Source organism: Pollachius pollachius (assembly GCF_949987615.1).
Source record: "Pollachius pollachius genome assembly, chromosome: 15".
Taxonomy (NCBI): Eukaryota; Metazoa; Chordata; class Actinopteri; order Gadiformes; family Gadidae; genus Pollachius; species Pollachius pollachius.
Window position 1 is genome coordinate 6,895,237 of NC_136948.1, and position 23,049 is coordinate 6,918,285.

Here is a 23,049-nt window from a genome sequence, read left to right on the forward strand (position 1 = left end):
GGGAAAAGGAAAAAAAAAAAGGTTTGTTTTGGATTCTTGTTTCTTTGGGTTTGTCCCCCTCTACAAAGCAGTATTGATTGGGCGTTGTGTCCTGGTTAGGAGGGTGTTGGGCTTTGTATCATGTTAGGCTAGTTTCCCATCATAAATGTCTCGTGTAGTAAAAACAGGTTGCTTCTTCGTACGTTTCTTTCTATTGTAAAGTTTCTTTAGACGAAAAAAGTTCCTTATTGAAAAAAAAAAAACACGGTGGGAAAAATTGCATCATAAATAAATGTATTTTATTTTTTATTTTTCATCAATTCGTCAGTTGTTTTTGCCTGTGCCCCCCTTGTTGTAGATACATATTAAAAACAAATAAAAATGACTTCACTCCTTTTTCCATGACGTTTTTCATTCACAGAATATAGGGATTAACTGATTAGTTTTCGCCTCACCCCCGTTCACGTGAACAAGGGGGGAGACCGCCTCAGCCCCTTTGGTCACGTGACCAGGTGGCGGAGAAGCCTCACCCCCCCTGGTCATGTGACTGAACCAGAATGCCGCTACTTCCTCTTTTGGTTGGAGGGGGGGAAAAGGAAAGTGGAAGTGAAGAAAGCACAGCCAGCCAGGAACTTTTGAGCCTGTTGCCCTGAGGCGCGTGACGTAAGTCACCGCAGTCTGAGGTTGTGTTCAATATATGTATTTCTGGCCACTGTGAAATCTTCCAGTGTATTTTAATGTAGAGAACCCCCAAATCGTCCTCCACTAATAAATGAATATCTTTGAATTTACATATCGTACCGAGACGTTTATTCAAATATATTGCATTTATTATGTGGATATTTCAATAAAAAACGGTAACAACAACGAGACTCGTCGATGTTACCGTTATTTAAATATCCAAATGTCAACAATCATTTGAGGGAGGGGAGGAAAGAGAAACCAAAAGATAGAAAAAAAATAAATGGGCCCAAAGAAAGGCAAAAAGTAAGACAAACGCAACGAAACAGAAACAACTTCAGACGGATACAGAGAGAGGGAGAGACAGACAAGCTATACGCAAAAGGCGTACTTCGGTGTATTTAACTCTCCTGACCAATAGGGTGCCGAGGTCCGACCACATGGCGTCATGTGACCTTCTCTAGAATTGCGCGCGTTGGAGAAGGGTAGCGGCACACACACACAAACACACACACTCACGCACACTCCAGCCTCTATCTGTGAGTGTGTTTCCCGGCGGAGTTCCTCGTGTTTCCCGGTGAGCGGGTCGGGGTTCGGGTAGGTTAGGACCGGGTTCGGGTGGGTTAGGCCGGGTTCGGGTAGGTTAGGACCAGGTTCGGGCAGCGGACCCGTCGTGCTCCACCATGCCGCTGACGAAGGAGCGGTGCTACGGGCTGGCCGGCGGGGCGCCGGGCCGCCGTGTCTCCGTGTTTCACGTCAAACTCACCGACTGCGCGGCAAGAGCCGTCGACACTTTCCACAACACTAAGGTAGGAGGTCGTGATGTCGAACCCCGGCTCAAAGTGTGTGCGTGTGTGTATGTGTGTGTGTATGTGACGGTTCACCGTGGCCCGCTGCTTTGAGACAACGTGCGGGAGGCAGAAAGGGGGTTTATTTCGGAGATAAAGTTCCATAAGGAAGACGTCGCCCCCCCTCAGGCCTGGACGCGGTACCGAAGTTGCATAATTTGATGCGGAAATGTGTTGATGTGATCAATGTGCTGCCGTGGTGTGTCCCTCCGAGATGAGGAGAGGAACGCTGTGTGTACCGGGAGGACAGGGAGATACAGGAAGAGGGGCGGAGGAGGAGGGACGGTGTGTCTGTGAATGTCCCTGTGTGTGCATGTATTCAGGAACACGCATTCTGTCTCTTCTGTAACTATATAACTCCAATTCTATCTCTGCAACTATAACTCACTCACTCACTCACTCACTCACTCACTCTCTAACTATAGCTCCCTCTCTAACCATAGCTCTCTCTCTCTCTCTCTCCTACAGAGCCAAACCTCCCACCCCACGATCTGCTTTGCTGGAGACCAGGGGGTAAGATGTTAACTCTTTAATGTTTATTCGTCTTCATCATAATGCTTAATCATACACTCCTCTCTTGTTCTCTCAACCCGTCCAGAGAGAACCACCCTGTCCATGCTTTATAATGCTTTATAACTCTTTGTTAAATAACCATAACAAAAATGACAACGGTAGGAAAGAAAGTCATCTCCCATCGGATTTCAGATTCAAACCCACGGTTTCCTGACTGCTTTTCAGTCTGTTGTGTGTTTGACCTCCTCTCTCTCCGCTGTTCTCTCCTGTCCTCGCGGATGATTTGTGTCTGACCGTGTCCAACCTCTCTGTGACCCTGTCTCTCTTCTCTGTTCTCTCCTTTGTGTCTGACCCTGTCTCTCCTCTCTGTTCTCTCCTTTGTGTCTGACCCTGTCTCTCCTCTCTGGTCCCTTGTGTCTGACCCTGTCTCTCCTCTCTGGTCCCTTGTGTCTGACCCTGTCTCTCCTCTCTGTTCTCTCCTTTGTGTCTGACCCTGTCTCTCCTCTCTGTTCCCTTGTGTCTGACCCTGTCTCTCCTCTGTTCTCTCCTTTGTGTCTGACCCTGTCTCTCCTCTCTGGTCCCTTGTGTCTGACCCTGTCTCTCCTCTCTGTTCCCTTGTGTCTGACCCTGTCTCTCCTCTCTGTTCTCTTGTGTCTGACACTGTCTCTCCTCTCTGTTCTCTCCTTTGTGTCTGACCCTGTCTCTCCTCTCTGGTCCCTTGTGTCTGACCCTGTCTCTCCTCTCTGTTCCCTTGTGTCTGACCCTGTCTCTCCTCTCTGTTCTCTTGTGTCTGACCCTGTCTCTCCTCTTTGGTCCCTTGTGTCTGACCCTGTCTCTCCTCTCTGTTCCCTTGTGTCTGACACTGTCTCTCCTCTCTGTTCTCTTGTGTCTGACCCTGTCTCTCCTCTCTGTTCTCTCCTTTGTGTCTGACCCTGTCTCTCCTCTCTGGTCCCTTGTGTCTGACCCTGTCTCTCCTCTCTGGTCCCTTGTGTCTGACCCTGTCTCTCCTCTCTGTTCTCTCCTTTGTGTCTGACCCTGTCTCTCCTCTCTGTTCCCTTGTGTCTGACCCTGTCTCTCCTCTCTGTTCTCTCCTTTGTGTCTGACCCTGTCTCTCCTCTCTGGTCCCTTGTGTCTGACCCTGTCTCTCCTCTCTGTTCCCTTGTGTCTGACCCTGTCTCTCCTCTCTGTTCTCTTGTGTCTGACCCTGTCTCTCCTCTCTGTTCTCTCCTTTGTGTCTGACCCTGTCTCTCCTCTCTGTTCCCTTGTGTCTGACCCTGTCTCTCCTCTCTGTTCCCTTGTGTCTGACCCTGTCTCTCCTCTCTGTTCTCTTGTGTCTGACCCTGTCTCTCCTCTTTGGTCCCTTGTGTCTGACCCTGTCTCTCCTCTCTGTTCTCTCCTTTGTGTCTGACCCTGTCTCTCCTCTCTGTTCTCTCCTTTGTGTCTGACCCTGTCTCTCCTCTCTGTTCTCTCCTTTGTGTCTGACCCTGTCTCTCCTCTCTGTTCTCTTGTGTCTGACCCTGTCTCTCTTGTGTCTGACCCTGTCTCTCCTCTCTGGTCCTTGTGTCTGACCCTGTCTCTCCTCTTTGGTCCCTTGTGTCTGACCCTGTCTCTCCTCTCTGTTGCTCTTCCTTTGTGTCTGACCCTGTCTCTCCTCTCTGGTCCCTTGTGTCTGACCCTGTCTCTCCTCTCTGGTCCCTTGTGTCTGACCCTGTCTCTCCTCTCTGTTCCCTTGTGTCTGACCCTGTCTCTCCTCTCTGTTCTCTCCTTTGTGTCTGACCCTGTCTCTCCTCTCTGTTCTCTCCTTTGTGTCTGACCCTGTCTCTCCTCTCTGTTCCCTTGTGTCTGACCCTGTCTCTCCTCTCTGTTCTCTCCTTTGTGTCTGACCCTGTCTCTCCTCTCTGTTCTCTCCTTTGTGTCTGACCCTGTCTCTCCTCTCTGTTCCCTTGTGTCTGACCCTGCCTCTCCTCTCTGTTCTCTTGTGTCTGACCCTGTCTCTCCTCTCTGGTCCCTTGTGTCTGACCCTGTCTCTCCTCTCTGTTCTCTCCTTTGTGTCTGACCCTGTCTCTCCTCTCTGTTCACTCCTTTGTGTCTGACCCTGTCTCTCCTCTCTGGTCCCTTGTGTCTGACCCTGTCTCTCCTCTCTGGTCCCTTGTGTCTGACCCTGTCTCTCCTCTCTGTTCCCTTGTGTCTGACCCTGTCTCTCCTCTCTGTTTCTCTCCCGTCCTGGCAGAGGATAACGATCCGTGCTGTGACGGCGGTCTGGAGAGGAGGGTGTTCTCGTTCGGTCTGACCAGCATGGTGCGCCATATCCCCCACGGCAGCTTCGACTGTGTGCGCCAGCTGGCCACCAGGTGAGTGTCAGGCCACTTGGCTCAAGCAGAGCTGACATAAACTGAGAGACCACGCTGATCATAAAGGTAGAACAATAATTGATTAAAGGAACTATATAAATACGTTATCCGTACGGGAAGCCAAACCAAGTGCATATCAGCAGGTGTAGGGGAGGGAGAGGGAGAGGGAGAGGGAGAGGGAGAGAGAGAGAGAGAGAGAGAGAGAGAGAGGAGAGAGGGGAGAGAGGGAGGAGAGAGGGAGAGAGGGAGAGAGGGAGAGAGAGAGAGAGAGAGAGAGAGAGAGAGAGAGAGAGAGAGAGAGAGAGAGAGAGAGAGAGAGAGAGAGAGAGAGAGAGAGAGAGAGAGAGAGAGCGCCCCCCCCCCCCCCCCCCCCCCCAATTGTCGTTCTCGGGCGTGACAGTGAGGGCACACGTGGTGTAGAGACGCTGGTCTTAGACACCGGTCTGATAAACGGCCTACAGCGGGCCTCTCTAGCTGGGCTTGACTCGAGTAAGAGTGTGTGGTTGTTAAGGCGCCACCGATAGGACAGAAATGAGCACTGCGTCATTTTGCGATTATTGGTCAATTACTATTCTGTAGCGCCTACTGAATAAGAACAATAATATGAAAGCAATTGCTGAGTTGTAATGGTTTGTAGTTCAATTTAAATGTATCCCTTCGTTCAAAACCATATTTATTCATGTTTTGTATCTATCTTTATGTATTATGAATTATTTCTTAATCAATTTATTTAAAAATTCCCTGATTACTAGAATCAACTAGAATCTGGATTTTTCTTTTCAAACAGTATGCAATTAATTGTGCAGTCCTAATATTTCTACCTGGATGTCACAGAGATCCAGAAACACACTGAGACAGAGATGACATTGTTGTTTTTCTCTGAATCATCAATATCCGTTTCAGTTCTATGTATGGAGAGCAAGAGTTTTAATCTTGTCAGTTTCTGTGGTGAACACAACTTCCAAGTGCTCAGTAAAGCTGTGGTCCCCAGCGGGGGAAGCCCAGAGTCTATGCAGGTCATGTCAAGTATTAGTCAAGCATAGTACCAAGAACCCAGCTTGATCCAAATGATGGCAATAAATCATTTCTAGTCTATAATAACTCCTTTCAATCCATGTCGTTTTCAAACCAGTGGAATATTGAATACCATACAGAGCAGAAACGACTCCAATTAGACAATCAAACTTCTTTCTGTAGTAGATATAGAGCTGCAGTGCTCCGATGATTTTATTCCAACAGTAGTGGAATAACAACATGACATATACAGCATGTGCACTATGCACACTATGTACGCTATGCCCACTATGTGCTCAAGTTTTCAGTCTGATTTATAGCCATCCCAACGTCTGTGTTTCATAATCCTGTTGCTCCTGTAAGGTCAGATATGCAAGCTACTCTCTGCTATACAGTCGGTTCTCTCCATATGCCCTCTTCGTCTGAAGCCCTCATGAGCTCAGCCACCTACAATATCCTGGGTATCTATAACACTATTCTGCTCTCAGTATTCCTCCCATGACCATAATGACATTGTAACGGTCAAGAGGGCTGGGGCTGGCCCAAAAAATATATTTGAAAAAATGACAATAATAATTATTCTATTTATAATCCAGTGGCGCGGTCATCCAGTTGTGCATGTAGGGGAAAAACCCACCTCATTACACCAATGATGCAACACACACGCACAGTTTAGGTTAATAACAGATAGGAAGTATGGCCGCCGTGTCTTCTCTGGTGAGCACCCCAGACGCCTGCTCAGGCCTGTCTCTCCTCCTACCCTGTCAGCATGGGGTCCAAGTGGAGGAGTGACTGTGCCTCTCTTCCGCCCCCTCCCCCAGAGATGCCGAAGGGCAGCTGTCCCACGTGGGGCCGGTCCAGCAGAGGCTGACGGTGCGGGCCACGGACGCGTCCTACCAGAAGGCGTGTCAGAACATGGCCCAGGTGGAGGAGGAGACGCGCAAGCGGGCCGCCATCGTCATCAAGGACGGCGGGCGCGGGCAGAGTAAGAAGAAGACTCTCTTTACTACCTTGTGACCGCGCTGTGTGTTATTGTTCTGAGAGAGAGGGAGTAGGCCATCACTTCACGGTCAGCCCTCCTCGTGTGTGTGTGTGTGTGTGTGTGTGTGTGTGTGTGTGTGTGTGTGTGTGTGTGTGTGTGTGTGTGTGTGTGTGTGTGTGTGTGTGTGTGTGTGTGTGTGTGTGTGTGTGTGTGAGAGAGACACGCCACCACTTGACGAACATGAAGCATGAATATTTAACCAGGTCGTGTGTCCGGAAACAGTCAGTGACTGAGGTATTTTGTCACGTAAATAGGATGTAAGCAGATGAAACCCGCCGCACCTTTTTCGCGTTAAACAGAGACGTTGTTGTTTTCTGTTTCTTCTTTTTAAATCCTGACCACTGAAGCCACATCCTGTGAAACTTACACATGCATGCAAAACTCACTGAAGTTTCATTGGCGTTTCGTTACTTCCTGGTGTGTGTGCGTGTGCGCACGTCATATTCTTTCAATTTGTAGAGAAATCCGATCTACCTCCTTGTGTGGCCGCTACTGTGGGTGGAAAATTATTTGCTACGGCAATAAAAGTTTTATTTGTTATTATTATATACCAGATGATAAATCTTAGGGTTAGGGATAATAAGGTATACTATATATCACAATAACTAATGTTTGACCACGAACATATTCTATCAAATATTTAACAAATATTTGATGTTCTAAATTTCCTCACACCTTTTTAATCCATGTCTTTGAAGCACCTTTAGTTTGTTTCAAATCAGAGTTGACACATTCATCTTTATGGTTTGTGTTATGAATTAATCTCCTTCAGTTTATCATAGACCAAAAACGTAGTATAAGACAGTCCGTGATAAGTCCATGTGACCTAATGATGGCTCTGTTCAAACAAGATAAATATCTGGTCAAGTGGGACACTGTGAGTTATCTGCTTGTAGGGCTGCTCTATTACGGGAAAAATCATAATCACGATTATTTTGGTCTACATTGAAATCACGATTATTCAAACGATTATTTTTGAGTTTGAAAACATGATGTATTTTTTCAGCATGTCTCTCCCAAAAACACTTTGTAACTGAGAACTTTGAAATTTCGTCTTAAAAAAATACACAAAATGGTCAAAAAGAAAATGTTCAAATAAAATGAATGTACAGAAATGTATCCAGCTGTTCTTCGATAAAACATAAAAAAAAAAAGACATTGAAAAATCGATTATATTAGTTTTGTGATTGTTTGACGCTAAAATTGAAATCAAGATCGAAATTAGATTAATTGCCCTGTACGGCTGTGACAACTGGTTCATCCAAACCCCTGCCGGGTTATTTTTGTGAGTGCCGGCCCTTTTTCCAGGTTTCTAGGATTGACTTCAGATGGTTCTGTGTACCAAACCAACTGTGGTGTCCTGTGAGCGCAACACCGATGGTCTCCGTCTCCCACCACCCCAGGACTGTTCTGGACTGTTTAGACAGAGAACACCTCTCTCTGTATCGCTTCTTGACTGTTTAGACAGAGAACACCTCTCTCTGTATCGCTTCTGGACTGTTTAGACAGAGAAAACCTCTCTCTGTATAGCTTCTGGACTGTTTAGACAGAGAACACCTCTCTGTATCGCTTCTGGACTGTTTAGACAGAGAACACCCCTCTCTGTATCGCTTCTGGACTGTTTAGACAGAGAACACCCCTCTCTGTATCGCTTCTGGACTGTTTAGACAGAGAACACCCCTCTCTTTATCGCTCCTGGACTGTTTAGACAGAGAACACTGCTCTCTGTATCGCTTTTGTACTGTTTAGACAGAGAACACCTCTCTCTGTATCGCTTTTGGACTGTTTAGACAGAGAACACCTCTCTCTGTATCGCTTTTGGACTGTTTAGACAGAGAACACCTCTCTCTGTATCGCTTTTGGACTGTTTAGACAGAGAACACCTCTCTCTGTATCGCTTTTGGACTGTTTAGACAGAGAACACCTCTCTCTGTATCGCTTCTGTACTGTTTAGACAGAGAACACCTCTCTCTGTATCGCTTTTGGACTGTTTAGACAGAGAACACCTCTCTCTGTATCGCTTTTGGACTGTTTAGACAGAGAACACCTCTCTCTGTATCGCTTCTGGTTCCTCAACGTTAACCTCCTAGTTCTGGTTCTTGTTCCAGAGACGCTAACCTCCTGGTTCTGGTTCCAGAGACGCTAACCTCCTGGTTCTTGTTCCAGAGACGCTAACCTCCTGGTTCTGGTTCCAGAGATGCTAACCTCCTGGTTCTGGTTCCAGAGACGCTAACCTCCTGGTTCTGGTTCCAGAGACGCTAACCTCCTGGTTCTGGTTCCATAGACGCTAACCTCCTGGTTCTGGTTCCAGAGACGCTAACCTCCTGGTTCTGGTTCCAGAGACGCTAACCTCCTGGTTCTGGTTCCAGAGACGCTAACCACCTGGTTCTTGTTCCAGAGACGCTAACCACCTGGTTCTTGTTCCAGAGACTCTAACCACCTGGTTCTGGTTCCAGAGACGCTAACCTCCTGGTTTTGGTTCCAGAGACGCTAACCTCCTGGTTCTGGTTCCAGAGAGGAGGGTGACGGTGAGGGCCCCGGACCCCGCCCTGGTCAGCCTGGCCAGGCCCCGCCCCGCCAGCCACGCTCCCCTGGGGGGCACCCAGAGGAGGAGGCCCGGCGCGGAGGGGGTGCGGAATGCCCGGGCGGGCGTGAGCGGCCTGGAGGCGGAGAAGCGGCCAATCAGGGAGAGGCTGGTGCACCTGCTGGGGGTGAGGCCGTACCGGAGGGCGGACCTCCTCCTCAGGCTGGAGCAGGACGGACTGACGGACGGCGAGAAGGGGGAGCTGGACCAGCTGCTGCTGGAGGTATGTCATGCTAGTGCTATTGCTAGTGCTAATACTAGTGCTAATGCTTGTGCTAGTGTTTTTAAAAGCTCAGTTTAAACACATTAGTGCAGATGAGACATGGGTTTGGTCCTAGCCCATTAAGTGCTCTATACACTACTCAATTCTCTGGCAAACAGTAATCTACAGTATATATAGACTATTTATAGCAAGCTCTATCCGTCGGTCTATTTTCGACAAATGGAAATAAAAGACGAGGAGGAGGAGGATTGGGGTTCTGCGGTATGCTTTAGGGTAGGGCTGTGCAATTAATCGAATTTTGATCACGATTTCGATTCTTGGGTCAAACGATCTCCAAATTAATAAAATCGAGATGGAACGATTCTTTTGGAATTTTCCGTTGTCTATGAGGTTTTGTGAAAGAGCGTGCGCAATTCAGTCCTTCCCCCAGAGCATTCAACGCGGCCCCGCGAGCTGTGTGTGGTGACTTTATTCAGAAAACAGCGCCAGCGAGATGGCAGAGGGAGGACAGCCGCGTTTACTCGATAAAAAGAGTAAAACGAGTTCTCTAATATGGCAACACTTCGGATTCGAAGAAGCCGACGAGGCACAGGCCCACATAATGTGCAAAATGTGCTACAATGTTATATCTGCACCCCTTGGAAACACGACAAACTTGTTTAATCAAAGGCCCCGTCCACACTAACCCGGGTAAATCTACAAACGCATAAATATTTATCCGTTTAGCCCTTCCGTCAACACAAACTGAGAATTCCGACACTGAAAACGATGCTTTCGAAAACGATCGCTGAGGTGGATAAATGTGAAAACGCTGGGTTCGCGTTGTAGTGTGGACAGGGTAGACGGAGGCTTTCAGAAACGATGACGTTCGGTTGCCATGACGCTGCCACAAGCTTGCGCTCGAGACCGAGACGCTCATCAAAAAAATGGCAGATGAAATGCAAATGATGATCTCTCTGTACAATGTACTAATTTATCTCTAGATACAACTCGACATATTGGCTCAAACATATTCTTTGCTCCAACGCCGGAGGCGAGCGCTGTACTTGATGTTCTTAAGTGATGGTAAAAAACCCGAAAGACGGCAGTTCAAACCGTACTTGAAGCGGCGTTTCTGGACAAGACCGGGTCGAAAATGATTAACCAGCTGATCAACTGTAAATATCAGCTGATCGCGCGCCTGTAATCTAAACAGAGAGGCGTGGCGGAGTTGCGTAACCATGACAACAACGGTTTATCAAAATAATTTCAGTGTGGAACGTGGATGCAAAACATTCCGAAAACGATAGTGTGGAAGGAGATTGTTTTCATTGCAGATGTGCGTTTTTACATTTACCCGGGTTGGTGTGGACGGGGCCTGAGACGCAATCACAAAGCGCTTACGACGAATTGGCAAAGAAACAAAAACACAAGACCACAACCCCGACGACAGCAGGACAGACGTCGATTACAACCGATTGTTCTGTCTCATTTAATTTTCTAGTATATTTATTTTATTCATTGAAAGTTTTATAGAAATTACAGAACAGCTGGACACATATTTATTTGTACATTATTTTCAATTTCAACATTTTCAATTTTTTTATTTGAACAGTTTGTGTACTGTGTAGTTTAAGAATTTTGAAAACTCAGTTACCGTGGGTTTATTTTTGAAATGCCGAATAAATACATTTCATTTTCAAACTCAAGAAGAATCGTTTGAAGAATCGTGATTTCAATCTTGACCAAAAAAATCGTGATTCTCATTTTTTCCAAAATCGAGCAGCCCTACTTTAGGGTAAATGTTCACCATGTTGTCGATATCCAGGTGGGCCAGCTGAACATCAGAGACCAGACCCTGGTCCTGAGAGACCAGGTCTACTCGGAGCTCCAGAAGGACTGGCCCGGATACACCCCCCTGGACCAGCAGCTGCTCAAGAGGATCCTGGTCAGGTAATAATAATAAAATAATAATAATAAATGTATTTCAATAGCGCCTTTCTCACACTCATGGTCGCTGTACAGATCATCCCCGTGGTGATGTCATCCCGTGTTGACGCCATCCCGTGGTGATGTCACCCCCCTGGTGATGTCATCCCTGTGATGATGTCACCCCCCGTGGTGACGTCATCCCTGTGATGACGTCACCCCCCGTGGTGACGTCATCCCTGTGATGACGTCACCCCCCGTGGGGACGTCATCCCCGTGATGATGTCATCCCCGTGACAACCTCATCCCCGTGGTGACCTCATCCCCGTGGTGACCTCCTCCCCGTGTCTTCCTGTCCACAGGCGTCTGTTCCGACCACACAGGAGGCGTCTGTCGGTCCCGGGGGCCCAGGTCAGTCCGCTGAGGGACACGCCCAACTCCTCCCCCGCCCGCCACCCCCACAGACCTCGCTTGGCGGAGGAGCACCCCCCGGGCCACGCCCCGGCCCACAAGAGGCCGCGGGTGTCCCGCGTATCGGCCGGCAACGGGGGGGTTGCCGTGGCAACAGACACCGCCCCCCCGCCGCGGAAAGAGCCCGCGCGCCCCGCCCACCGGACGGAGGCGGGGGGAGACGCCGCCGTGACGACGGAAGACGTCAAGCACATCAAAAAAAACAACCGAAGGGGGGAGTCCCTGGACCCCCGTCGGCTCTCTGACTCCCTGCAGGCCATCCGCCTGCAGAGGGGGGAGGAGGAGAAGGAGGAGGAGGAGAAGGAGGAGGAGGAGGTGTCAGAGAGACTACAGCCCTCTTTCTCCTGCTCTACTCCGAGGCCCAGGGAGAGCCATAACCGTCTTCCCCAACCCGGCCCTCCCCCTGCCCGTCTCCCCCAGAAGGAGGGCCCTCCCCCTGCCCGTCTCCCCCAGCACGGTCCTCACACCCGGGAGGAGGGCCCCCCCCCCCCCTGCTGAGTCTCCTCAGCCCAGGGGCCCCAAGACAGAGCGGCGCCTGAAGAAGAGGAGGAGAAGCAGAAACGGCGAGCAGGTGAAGGCTGGGGAAACGCAACGCCACACAACACTGGGGCTGACGCCACACAACACGACACAACACAAGACACCTGCCCCCACTGGGGCAGACACAACACGACACAACCCGACACAACACAAGACGCCACTGGGTCAGACACAACACGACACGACACAACCCGACACAAGACACCAGTGGGGCAGACACAACCCGACACGACACGACACAAGACACCACTGGGGCAGACACAACCCGACACGACACAACACAAGACACCAGTGGGGCAGACACAACACAACCCGACACAGCACAAGACACCAGTGGGGCAGGCACAACACAACCCGACACAGCACAATACACCACTGGGGCAGACACAACACGACACGACACAACACTAGTCGCCAGTAGGGCAGACACGACAGAACCCGACACCACACAAGACACCGGTGGGGCAGACACAACACAACACGACACTGCAGAATCTCTTTGCGTCCTTTTTTGGTTTATAATTTTGAGTGTTTCTTAATGATTTGCCACTGAGTGTTGGGAGGTTGTTTTCATGTGTTCCTGTCATCAGGAGAAGGTAAGGAGTGGAGGCAAGGAGGAGAGGACAGGAGGGTCAAACCCAGGAGAGCTGAAGACCAAAGGGACCTCTGAGTGTAAAGGTAGGGATATCCTATACTGCCATCATAGACTTATAATTACTCTGTTATATGTATTGATCATCCATAGTGGTAAACTAGCATACACACACTGTACACACGTTAAACTGTACTGTACATACGCCACACACACTACACACGCTACAGAGGACACACACGTACACACACTACACGTAACAACCGTCATCCTATTCATGATAATAATAGATTCAGAAGTAGAGTGTCCTCTAGCTCCACTGCTTCCATGAAACACACTATTTTGAAAGGTGGAAGGAGCGTGTGAACGGGAACATAGGAAGTTCTCTGAAACACAACCAGGGTGAAGCCTGGGTACTGATGTGTTTTTCAGAAGCGTGTGATGATTCTCTGTCTCTCCTCAGACACCGATGGGGCGTGCCGCGACTCAGGTGGGCTGTGCGACGCCGGCCCCATGACGGACTACCTGTCGTAAGTCAGCCCTTCTGTCTGTGCTTCAGCGTGTTAAACCTCGTAGACCGCCCCTCTCCCCCTGTGGATGTTTCCTGCTTACACACCCCCTGCTACCGGAGGAGTGATACTGTGTTTATGATACGTTTTTATCAGAGTTAATTTGTATATTATGTGGAATAAAGCACGGGCACATGTCGATGGTGCCAGTACTCTGAATGTTAATGAGAAATACGCTGTTATGTTAAAAGTTAAAAGAGCACTTCTCTTCAGAAGTTACATGGCTCTCCCATCACTGGTCCGTCCAGATGTATGACGGGCAGCTCAACCGGCCTCTCCGGGTACGGTCCACCTGGGAGGGGACTCCCGGTGAGCTGAGCCAATTGTCGTACATCTGGGGGGACACGCCCACCAGAGATGCCACCATGGGATCGGTTTTCAAATGGTTTGCATTGTAATCAACCGCAATAGATAAAATAGATGCCCTTTACAAAATGTATTGATGTTCTTCTTCTTTTTCTGCTTCTTGGTCGTCTTCTTCTGCTTCTTGTTTTCCTTCTTTTTCTTCTTCTTCTTCTTCTCCTCCTCCTCCTCCTCCTCCTCCTCCTCCTCCTCCTCCTCCTCCTTCTCCTCAGGGTGTACACAGTGATTCTTGACCAGCAGCAGCGCCTGCGCTACAAGCAGGATTTCAACCAGGAGTACCAGGAGTACCGCGGGCTGCACGGCCGCATCGACGACCTGACGCGGCAGTTCATGAGGCTCAACACACAGCTCAGACAGCGCAGCCGCGGCTCCAGGGAGCACAAGGTGGGGGTCAGACGCAGGGTTTCCCGCGGCACTGTACATCTGAGGCGGCCGCCTCGGTAGCCGCCTCAGCTACATCGTCCAAAAAAATAAAAAATGGATTTTTTTTTTATTGTAAATATAATACAAAATTATAAAATAAGCTAAACCTCATTCGCTCTATGTGTATAGATGGACAGACCATCAGAACAGGCTGCAGGGCAACAGTCTGACACCCTAAATGGTCACCCTGTAAAAGAGTGTCGGCCTCCTTTGATACTGTGCTATACAAATAAATTTGACTTTTGACTTTAATGAAGTAATAGTAAATGTGGTGAATACCATGTATTTGAAAGTAAATCTTAAATGTTCTAACGGTGATAAAGTTGGATGTTTTGAAGACATGACATCAAGGTGGAACTAACTTCATCTCTGTGATTGCAGACGATTCGCAATCAGATTCTGCAACAATATCACACCATTAAAAAGGTAACCATTTATTTTTGTTATCCCATTTTATTTTAAACAAAACACTAGTTAGGGTTACCAAAGCCTGATAACAACCGTTCGTCTCGTCATACAACTGTACTTTTATTCCAGTTCAATCCAAACTACAACCAAGACAAGATCCGCTGTGAATATCTGCACAACAAGCTGGCCCACATAAAAAAGCTCATCTCTGTGTACGACCAAACGGCGTCTCGCTCTGAGTGATCGCAGACCCACCAGGTTCCTACCAGCAGGGATTAAGATGAGCAATGACATGTTAACTAGGACCTGAGAGGGTTAACACAAGGTCCTGGCATGTTCCAGTGTTCACGTGACGTTTAGCTGTTTGCTCTAGAAGCCTTGCGTTCTGACACTGCTGGGAAACAATCAACAATTAAAAAGCCTAACCTCCAGTAAGTTTTTATTTTTATGAATCGGTTAAACACACTTTGGAACACGTTTTGTAATGTTTAAAGGAATTTTGATATTTATGGTTTGGAACCACGAAAAAGCAGTCAATTTTGCCATGCTACTCACATGGTCTTCAGTTTGTCTGGTGTCTGTAACAGAGACATGGAGTTATTATACTAGACACCAGCTGAGATGGCAGCAGTTCGGATACTCTAAACACCCTGTTATCCCTGTTCTACTGTGTGTGCGTGTGTGTGTGTGTGTGTGTGTGTGTGTGTGCGTCTCTGCAGCATTACAGGGAACTGATTCAGTGGCCGGGATATGTGAATGACAGCGAGTTGTGAGTGTTTTGTATGAATGATCAACCACGCTGAATGTATTTGGTTTATGTTGGTCACAGACTTGACTATGAATGTTTAATGTATTTGGTTCATGATGGTCACAGAGCTTCGACTCTGAATGTTTAATGTATTTGGTTCATGTTGGTCACACAGCTGTTGCTCTGAACTTTGCCTTCATGTAGAGTTTCTGTAAATTCATAAGCAGTTTTCTATTTTTTTTATTCTACTGTTTCATATTAAGCGTTCAATAAATTATTTGATATATTGATAGATGAATTTCTTTTTAGAGGCTGAAGTGTGATTTCAAGTCTTGGAATGGAAGTGTTTCTATGATGAGGCGTCTCTGAGCCGACTTCACTTGTTACAAATGGATCAAACTTGAAATGCGCGCCTCGGCTCGCATGTACGCGCAGCCTGCGTCACTGCGACGTGATCCCCTATTGGCTCAGACGAGAGCCAGTGCGATTGGACGCTACTATCCGATGTGACCTTTCACCCAATAGCATTGAAGTAAACTGAAGAACTCAAGACCAGAATGGACGACAACTTTTCTCTGTTCCGTCCTTGAACCCAGACACCTATATGAAGCAAGATTAGGGCTGTTGGGAATAGTGCATTTACACAGTAGATTTGCTATGGTAGCTAACGCTATGCTATCTTGGTTTGAGATAAGTTGTGGTAGCTAACGCTATGCTGTAGTGGTTCAAGATCACAGCGCTGATGATCAACAGATACTCATCTGCAAGGCTCAGAGTGTACACTGGAAGTCATTGATTGACGTGCGTTCAAACCACAGCCACTAATCGTGCACACATGTGACATGTTAAGACTTTGTCACAACGTCTGCCGCTGTCTTGCAGCATCGTGTTAATAAGTCTTCCGGTGAATGCGTTGTGCGTCTTGCTAGAACCACGAGAACGACCGAACAGCCTAATAGTGCCACACACACGGGTCCGACATGGACGTCGCTCTGCGCAGAGGTTGGAGTCTGAAGACCGCCATCCATTTCATGATCTCTCGTAGAACTTTGTCGTTGTTTTGGAGATGTGGCGCCGGTACACCCTGGCCGCCCGCTCCCACAGTGCGAGGGGGGGCAGCGGCGTCCCGCCGACACGCACACTCCGGGGCGAGCGTGGGCACGGAGCGGTCGCCCGGTGCAGCCCCGGAGAGACGACCCTTTTCCCGGTTGTCTCAGGAGGATTTGGCGTTCTTCAGGGAAACACTCCCGGGTGGAGCCATCACGGATCCGGACTTACTGGAGGCCCACAACGTAGATTGGCTCAAGTCCGTTAGAGGTGAGAATGTAAGGTGTGGAGGAACAGATGAACAGTGATGTCTGTGTTAACTCGATGTACTAAACGCTCACCGGCATCTCCGGTCCCCGATGCAGGTCACGGTGAACTGTTGCTCAGACCTCAGACCACGGCGCAAGTATCTGAAGTACTGAGGTAAATAGGAGCACACTAATGGATGATCATGCCGGAGTGGAGAACCGCAGAGCTATTTTACCAGGTAGACGACTTGTTATGGTATTAACAAAACAACTCCCCCTGCTGTTAGATACTGTAACGACCGCAACCTGGCGGTGAATCCCCAGGGGGGCAACACGGGTCTGGTGGGAGGCAGCGTCCCCGTCTATGATGAGATCATCCTCTCCACAGCGCTGCTAAACAACATCCTGACCTTTGACCCCGTCTCCGGTAAGCAGCCTTTGTGAATGTTTTTGAAGGGTTTGGTGCGTTTTCTGCCTCAATTATATCGCTGTTCTTTCTGCACAACTCAGAACATGGAGGGATCCTTTATTTGCCTTTGAGGCTGTGACTGTGATTACGGCTTGGTGTGTGTGTGTGTGTGTGTGTGTCTCTCTCTCTCTTCAGGTATCCTGACGTGCCAGGCGGGCTGTGTGTTGGAGGGTCTCTCGGGGTACCTGGAGGAGCAGGACTTCATCATGCCCCTGGACCTGGGCGCGAAGGGCAGCTGTCACATCGGGGGCAACGTGGCCACCAATGCTGGGGGGCTCCGCCTGCTGCGCTACGGCTCCCTGCGGGGCACGGTGCTGGGCCTGGAAGTGGTAAAGCTCAGCGTTTATTCCCTTTAGTCCTCACTGGGAAATCCCAGTCGTTCATACATATCATGACATATTATACCAGCAGGTGTGAGTGCGATTAGCCATCACAAGAAGTTTTGAAACTCGGCCTCTTGTCATCACAAGTGGGCGTGTCCACCTAGATGCATGACGGATGGATGAGCAACGTTTACTTCAGTCCGCTGGGTAGGCTGGTGGACTGATCTATCCAGCACACATCTAGGTGGACACGCCCACTTGTGATGTCAGGAGAGGCGGGTCGTAAGAACAGGTTGTAACGCACCTGGTGGTATAGTGTGTCCCCTTTTTATCTGGGAAATCCCCCTCATTCATAATTACTATGGCTACTATTAACAGTGTTGGGAAAGTTCACTTTCTACGTGAACTAGTTCAAAGTTCAGTTCGGAAATTTTAAAATGAACTAGTTCAGTTAAACGTTCATAATTCAAAATTTTGAACTAAGTTCACAGTTCCAAAAAATGAACTAGTTCATAGTTCTTTTTTTCAATATGTTGCTGTGAGCTATTCGTTTTTTCCGGTATTTTGAACATTGAGCCCCCCTTTGTGGTTTGTCTAGGATGAAAAAGAGTGGTTGAACCAAGAACCGTAGCGAAATACAGTTTCTATTGTGTTTTATTGCGCATTTTGTATATCCCATTGATTTCTGTTGGAAGACTCATTGCTCGTTGGCCGGAAACGGAAAGGGGCAAACGTGAACAGCCCCCCTTTCCGTTTCCGGCCAACAAGCAGTGATTCTATGAGGTATTCTAGTCCTCTGAGCTATGAGCCAGAGAGCTAACGTTATGGATTGTACATATTTATAATTCGAAATTTGACTCAGCCTTTATACCACAGATACTCTAGGGTCTATAGCATATAACCGCGTTGTGTGATTACAGTTTAATTCATTTTCCACAATTTAACAGCTCTCGTTTTGAAGAATAATCACGCGCCATTCGTTTCAATGGGAATCGCGCCGGTCTATACTTTCAAAATAAAGTGTACATATTTATAATTTGAAATTCGTCCCAGCCTTTATACGACAGATACTATAGGGTCTATAGCATATAACCGCCTTTTCTGATTACAGTTTAATGTAACAGTAATGCAACACCGCAACTGCAAATTAACCACACAGAGATTACCATGGCAACCGGTCAAACAACACGGCGATCTGCGCGGGCATCCGCCGTGTTGATAAACAAATAACCCCCATATTGAACGAAGTTAAACCAAGTGAGGGTGCCGTTCACAGGCACCGGAATGAATTCACAGTAACGTTCATCAGGCAGTAATACAGTACGTTTCAGTTCACATTCGCCCCAAAATATGAACGAGTTCATGAACTATCGTTCGATGAACGCGTTCAGGCACAACACTGACCATTAAGGTCATTAGCTGATGCTCTATGAGGTATGATGGGGTTCATCCGGAGCCACGTGAGTCCAGGGCCGTGTCATTAAGGAGGTGGTAGGGGGCCGGTAGGGGTGTGTACAGTGGAGGTGGAGCCCAGAGGGTGCAGAGTGGTGCAGCCCCCTAACCACCGGGCCATCCTCACCCTAAACCACTGTTGGGGCCTCTTGCTCACGGAGGCTGACGCTACACTGGTCCCCAGAAACATCTAGCAACACGAGGAAAGCACCGACCATTCTCGGTCTCTCTGTCTCTGTGTCTCTGTGTCTCGGTCTCTCTGACTCTGTGTCTCTCTCTCTGTCTCTGTGTCTCTCTGTCTGTCTCTCTGTCTGTCTGTCTCTCTCTCGCTGTGTGTGTCTCTGTCTGTCTCTCTCCCTCTCTCTAGGTGCTGGCAGACGGCCGGGTGCTGGACTGTCTGTCCACTCTGAGGAAGGACAACACAGGATATGACCTCAAGCAGCTGTTCATCGGGTCGGAGGGCACGCTGGGCATCATCACCGCCGTGTCCGTCCTGTGTCCGCGGAAACCCAGCGCCGTCCACGTGGCCTTCCTGGGTGAGCCCCCTCCCCGGACCACTCTGGTCGCTGCCCAGCATGCAGCACACACCTTCAGCCTGGTGGGGGGGGGGGGGGGTCCTAGCCGTAGTCATACCATCCCTCTGAGACAAGGAGACAAAGTACCCTTTAAAAAGAACTTCATTAATCCCAGGCGGGAAATTAACCAATAGGATCAGTGTGTATAGTCCTAATGGTTTGCTAAGGATATCGCCATACAACTATTAAAATCACATTCTAGGCTTGTATTAGGTTGATATAATGTCAATATGTATCTCTTTAACGAATAAGGGATCTCTTCAAGGGATCTCTCAAACGCCTAGGGGATCTTTTAAAGGGATCTCTTAAACGACTAAGGGATCCCTTAAACAGATCTCTTAGACAACTAGATCTCTTAAACGACTAAGCGATCTTTTAAACAACTAAAGGATCTCTAAAAGGGATCACTTAAAACGATTAAGGGATCTCTCAAACGACTAAGGTATCTCTTAAAGGGATCTCTTGAACGACTAAGGGATCTCTTAAACGACTAAGAGGTCTGTGCTTGTTTCTTCCAGGCTGCCAGACCTTTGAGCAGCTGCTGGGAACCTTCAAGCTCTGCAAAGGCATGCTGGGGGAGATCCTGTCAGCCTTTGAATTCCTGGACGCAGCGTGCATGGGGCTGCTGAACACACACCTGAAACTGCCCAACCCCATCACAGGTTGGTCTCTCATGTGAAGTTGTGATGTAGTCCCTCTGACGACCTCTAGGGGCTACGATCCTATTCTTTATTCGGTTAGGATCTCACTAGTTAGTTCATCTCCATTTTATCAAGGCCCAGGTTTATAATAACATTAGGTTCAAGGCTTAATGAGGATCAACTATAAATGTGTTTGACCAATGGACTGGTGCGCAGCCAAGTTCCGCCCTCTGTGGGCCAAAAATCTGTAGAAGGTGGAACCACACCCTTAAAGGGGGGGGGCTTCCCTGTCTCCTACCGTCTTTGGAGGAGCATTAAAGCTACTTAATGGAAGTTAAACCCCGGACACGCCCCTCCCTCTTCGCTGTCCCGGCAGACTGCCCCTTCTACATCGTCATAGAGACGTCGGGATCCAACTCCGCCCACGACGAGGAGAAGCTCCACAGCTTCCTGGAGGAGGCGATGACCTCATCGCTGGTCACTGACGGGACGGTGGCGAGCGACGACACTAAGGTCAAGGTGTGTTGGGACGGGTAGTGACTCATAGTGAACCCCCCTGTCTGCACCGGGAGGTCCTCTGTGGCCCCTGAAGCGGGGGGGGGGGGGGGGGGGGAAGTATTGCTGTCGAGGTATACTGTATGTATGTAGCCTCTGAAGCAGGGGGTGAAGCATTGCTGTCGAGGTATACTGTATGTAGGGCTGCTTGATTTATGGAAAAAAAAATCTGAATCACAATTATTCAAACCATTATTTTTGAGTCTGAAAACACGATGCATTTATTCAGCATTTCTCTCCAAAAAAAAACCTATGTAAATTATGTCTTTGAAATTTCCCCTTCAGAAGACACACAAAACTTCAAATAGGGAATGTTCAAATAGAATTGCACAGCCCTAATGTATGTATTAGTGTCGTACAGGTGTGAGTCCAATGAAATACCTGTGTGTCTGAATGTATTGGCCTGGTCAGACTAAACTTTGTGTGTGTGTGTGTTTCTGGTAATATGCACACGTGTGCCTGAAAATGCATGTTTGCACACATGTGTGTGTTTGCATATGCCTTTCTACATATGTGTGTGTGTGTGCGTGCAGGCGCTGTGGTCGATGCGTGAGCGCGTGACGGAGGCCCTGACCCACGACGGCTACACCTACAAGTACGACGTGTCCCTCCCCGTGGAGGGCCTCTACCAGCTGGTCACCGCCACCCGGGACCACCTGGGGGGCCGCGCCAAGAACGTGGTGGGCTACGGACACGTGGGTGAGGACCGGGGGGGGATGGCGTGTGTGTCTCTCTGCCTATGTGTTGTATGTGTGACTCTCTGTCTGTCATTGTGTTTGTTTGTGTGTGAGTATGTGTGTATGTGTGTCTCCCTCTGCTTATGTGTTGTATGTATGACTCTGTCTTGTGTGTATGTGTGTGTCTGATTGATTCCCTTAGTGTGTGTGTGTGTGTGCGTATGTCTGTGATAGTCTCTCTCTTGGCCTGTGTGTGTGTGTGTGTGTGTGTGTGTGTGCGCGCTACAAACCAGGAGTACATATCAGAGTGCTGCTAGTAGTATTTACCTAGTACATAAACATATTTCCAAAATGTTACTTACTTCTGGTGTGTGTGTGTGTGTGTGTGTGTGCGCGCGTGCTCCATGAAGGTGACGGTAACCTCCACCTGAACATCACCTCGTCCGGGCCGGACCCCTCCCTGCAGGGGGCCATCGAGCCCTTCGTGTACGGCTGGACGGCGGGGGTCCGGGGCAGCGTGAGCGCCGAGCACGGCCTGGGCCTGAAGAAGAGGAACTACATCTACTACAGCAAGCCCCGACCGGCCGTGGCCCTCATGGGTCACATCAAGACCCTGCTGGACCCCCGGGGCATCCTCAACCCCTACAAGACCCTCCCCGACGACCTGGACTGAGGGGGCTCTCCGCTGGGGGGGCGGGGTCGGGGGTCATGTGTGTACATGGAGGTGCAGACATATCCGTATTCAGGTGATACTGATTTGCCAAATTGAAGACTTGATTGTATTTACTGGGTTCTTTCTGTGTGTGTGTGTGTGTGTGTGTGTGTGTGTGTGTGTGTGTGTGTGTGTGTGTGTGTGTGTGTGTGTGTGTGTGTGTGTGTGTGTGTGTGATGGGTGGTTTAAGCAGCCTCGCCTGGCCCAGTCTGTTTGGACTCTTGGGCTGGGTGAGGCTGCAGACCTGTTGCACGTTGGGTAATCAGTGTGATTACGCACACAGTGTGACCACACAAACGCACACACTCAAGGTAGAGATCTCCTGCAGGGCAGTGGAGCACCAGGTCATGGTCATTTACTGCAACTTCTACCATGGACCGGATTTCAACACCAACTAGGTGGTGGTAGAAGCAGTGACCTTGTAAGGATGAAGGGTATTAAGGTGCAATCAATTGTGTGTATTTTTACAGACACTCCAAATTGTAGCTTGATCTGTACCCCTCAAGATTCTTATTTTTTGTGAATCCATAGCTCATCGACTGTAGATCGAGGTGGACTTGTAATCCGTTTGTACTACCTCTACTAACTACCTCTGGTAGAGCCGCTCCCTGCACAGACGCATGCATATCCCGGCGGGTTTAGCCATCGGGACGGCTTTAGAAACATGAAAGTGTACATCAACATGTAACAGTGCAGTAAATGTTTTATTATTACATATAAAAAAAAAAGTCAAAGCAACAACACAGCGGACGTCTTGTGAACTTTATCTGGAAGCCGTCGGTGCGAACGTAGGGTAGAGCGGGTCGACTGGAGACAACGCCCGTACTGCAAGGCATGATGGGAGAAAAGGACGCGGGCCACAGGTGCCCTGACGGACAAGTTCTCCTTTCCTGGCTCCTCACCTCCTGTTCCCTCGGCAGTAGACGGCAGGAAACATACATAGCAGCTCTTGGTAATGATGTGACGGATGATTTCTATATCATTATACTGTTAATATAATAACTATAATAATAATTGTATTTTGCTGGTCCTTCCATCCACTAGACCGGCCAGAGAAGCAGAGATCTGTACATGGCGTCCCTTCCAAAACAGC

The 23,049-nt window shown here is 48.8% G+C and overlaps 2 protein-coding genes and 1 pseudogene across 3 annotated transcripts in view; all 3 read left to right on the top strand.

The window, feature by feature from the left end:
* Positions 1-376, top strand: part of LOC307086518 (single-stranded DNA-binding protein 3) — a 33,807-nt gene extending 33,431 nt beyond the window's left edge. Inside the window, exon 18 of the mRNA XM_079751757.1 lies at positions 1-376. This exon is cut by the window's left edge and continues 2,764 nt beyond it. The gene's annotated coding sequence lies outside the window, so the exon portion shown is untranslated.
* Positions 377-1,297: 921 nt separating this feature from the next.
* On the top strand, positions 1,298-15,547 carry LOC307087190 (RNA polymerase II elongation factor ELL-like; annotated as a pseudogene). The gene is made up of 12 exons (XR_013812824.1): positions 1,298-1,469; positions 1,977-2,021; positions 4,252-4,372; positions 6,208-6,371; positions 8,943-9,235; positions 11,043-11,167; positions 11,506-12,185; positions 12,745-12,832; positions 13,210-13,276; positions 13,891-14,062; positions 14,483-14,527; positions 14,639-15,547. The product of XR_013812824.1 is annotated as an RNA polymerase II elongation factor ELL-like (transcript).
* Positions 15,548-15,802: 255 nt separating this feature from the next.
* Positions 15,803-21,933, top strand: d2hgdh (D-2-hydroxyglutarate dehydrogenase). The gene is made up of 9 exons (XM_079752182.1): positions 15,803-16,574; positions 16,670-16,727; positions 16,840-16,979; positions 17,157-17,350; positions 19,164-19,332; positions 19,890-20,033; positions 20,389-20,531; positions 21,101-21,266; positions 21,655-21,933. The coding sequence occupies exons 1-9, from the start codon at positions 16,238-16,240 to the stop codon at positions 21,915-21,917; spliced, it is 1,614 nt and encodes a 537-aa protein (XP_079608308.1). The 5' UTR covers positions 15,803-16,237; the 3' UTR covers positions 21,918-21,933.
* The last annotated feature ends 1,116 nt before the right edge of the window (positions 21,934-23,049 follow it).

What these genes read in the sequence shown, in the direction of transcription:
- d2hgdh (XM_079752182.1), top strand. Translation starts at nt 16,238, where the DNA reads ATGGACGTCGCTCTGCGCAGAGGTTGGAGTCTGAAGACCGCCATCCAT. An exon ending in CGGTGCTGGGCCTGGAAGTG is followed by an intron (nt 17,351 to 19,163) that starts GTAAAGCTCAGC and finishes CCCTCTCTCTAG; the next exon opens with GTGCTGGCAGACGGCCGGGT. An exon ending in GGTGGGCTACGGACACGTGG is followed by an intron (nt 21,267 to 21,654) that starts GTGAGGACCGGG and finishes TGCTCCATGAAG; the next exon opens with GTGACGGTAACCTCCACCTG.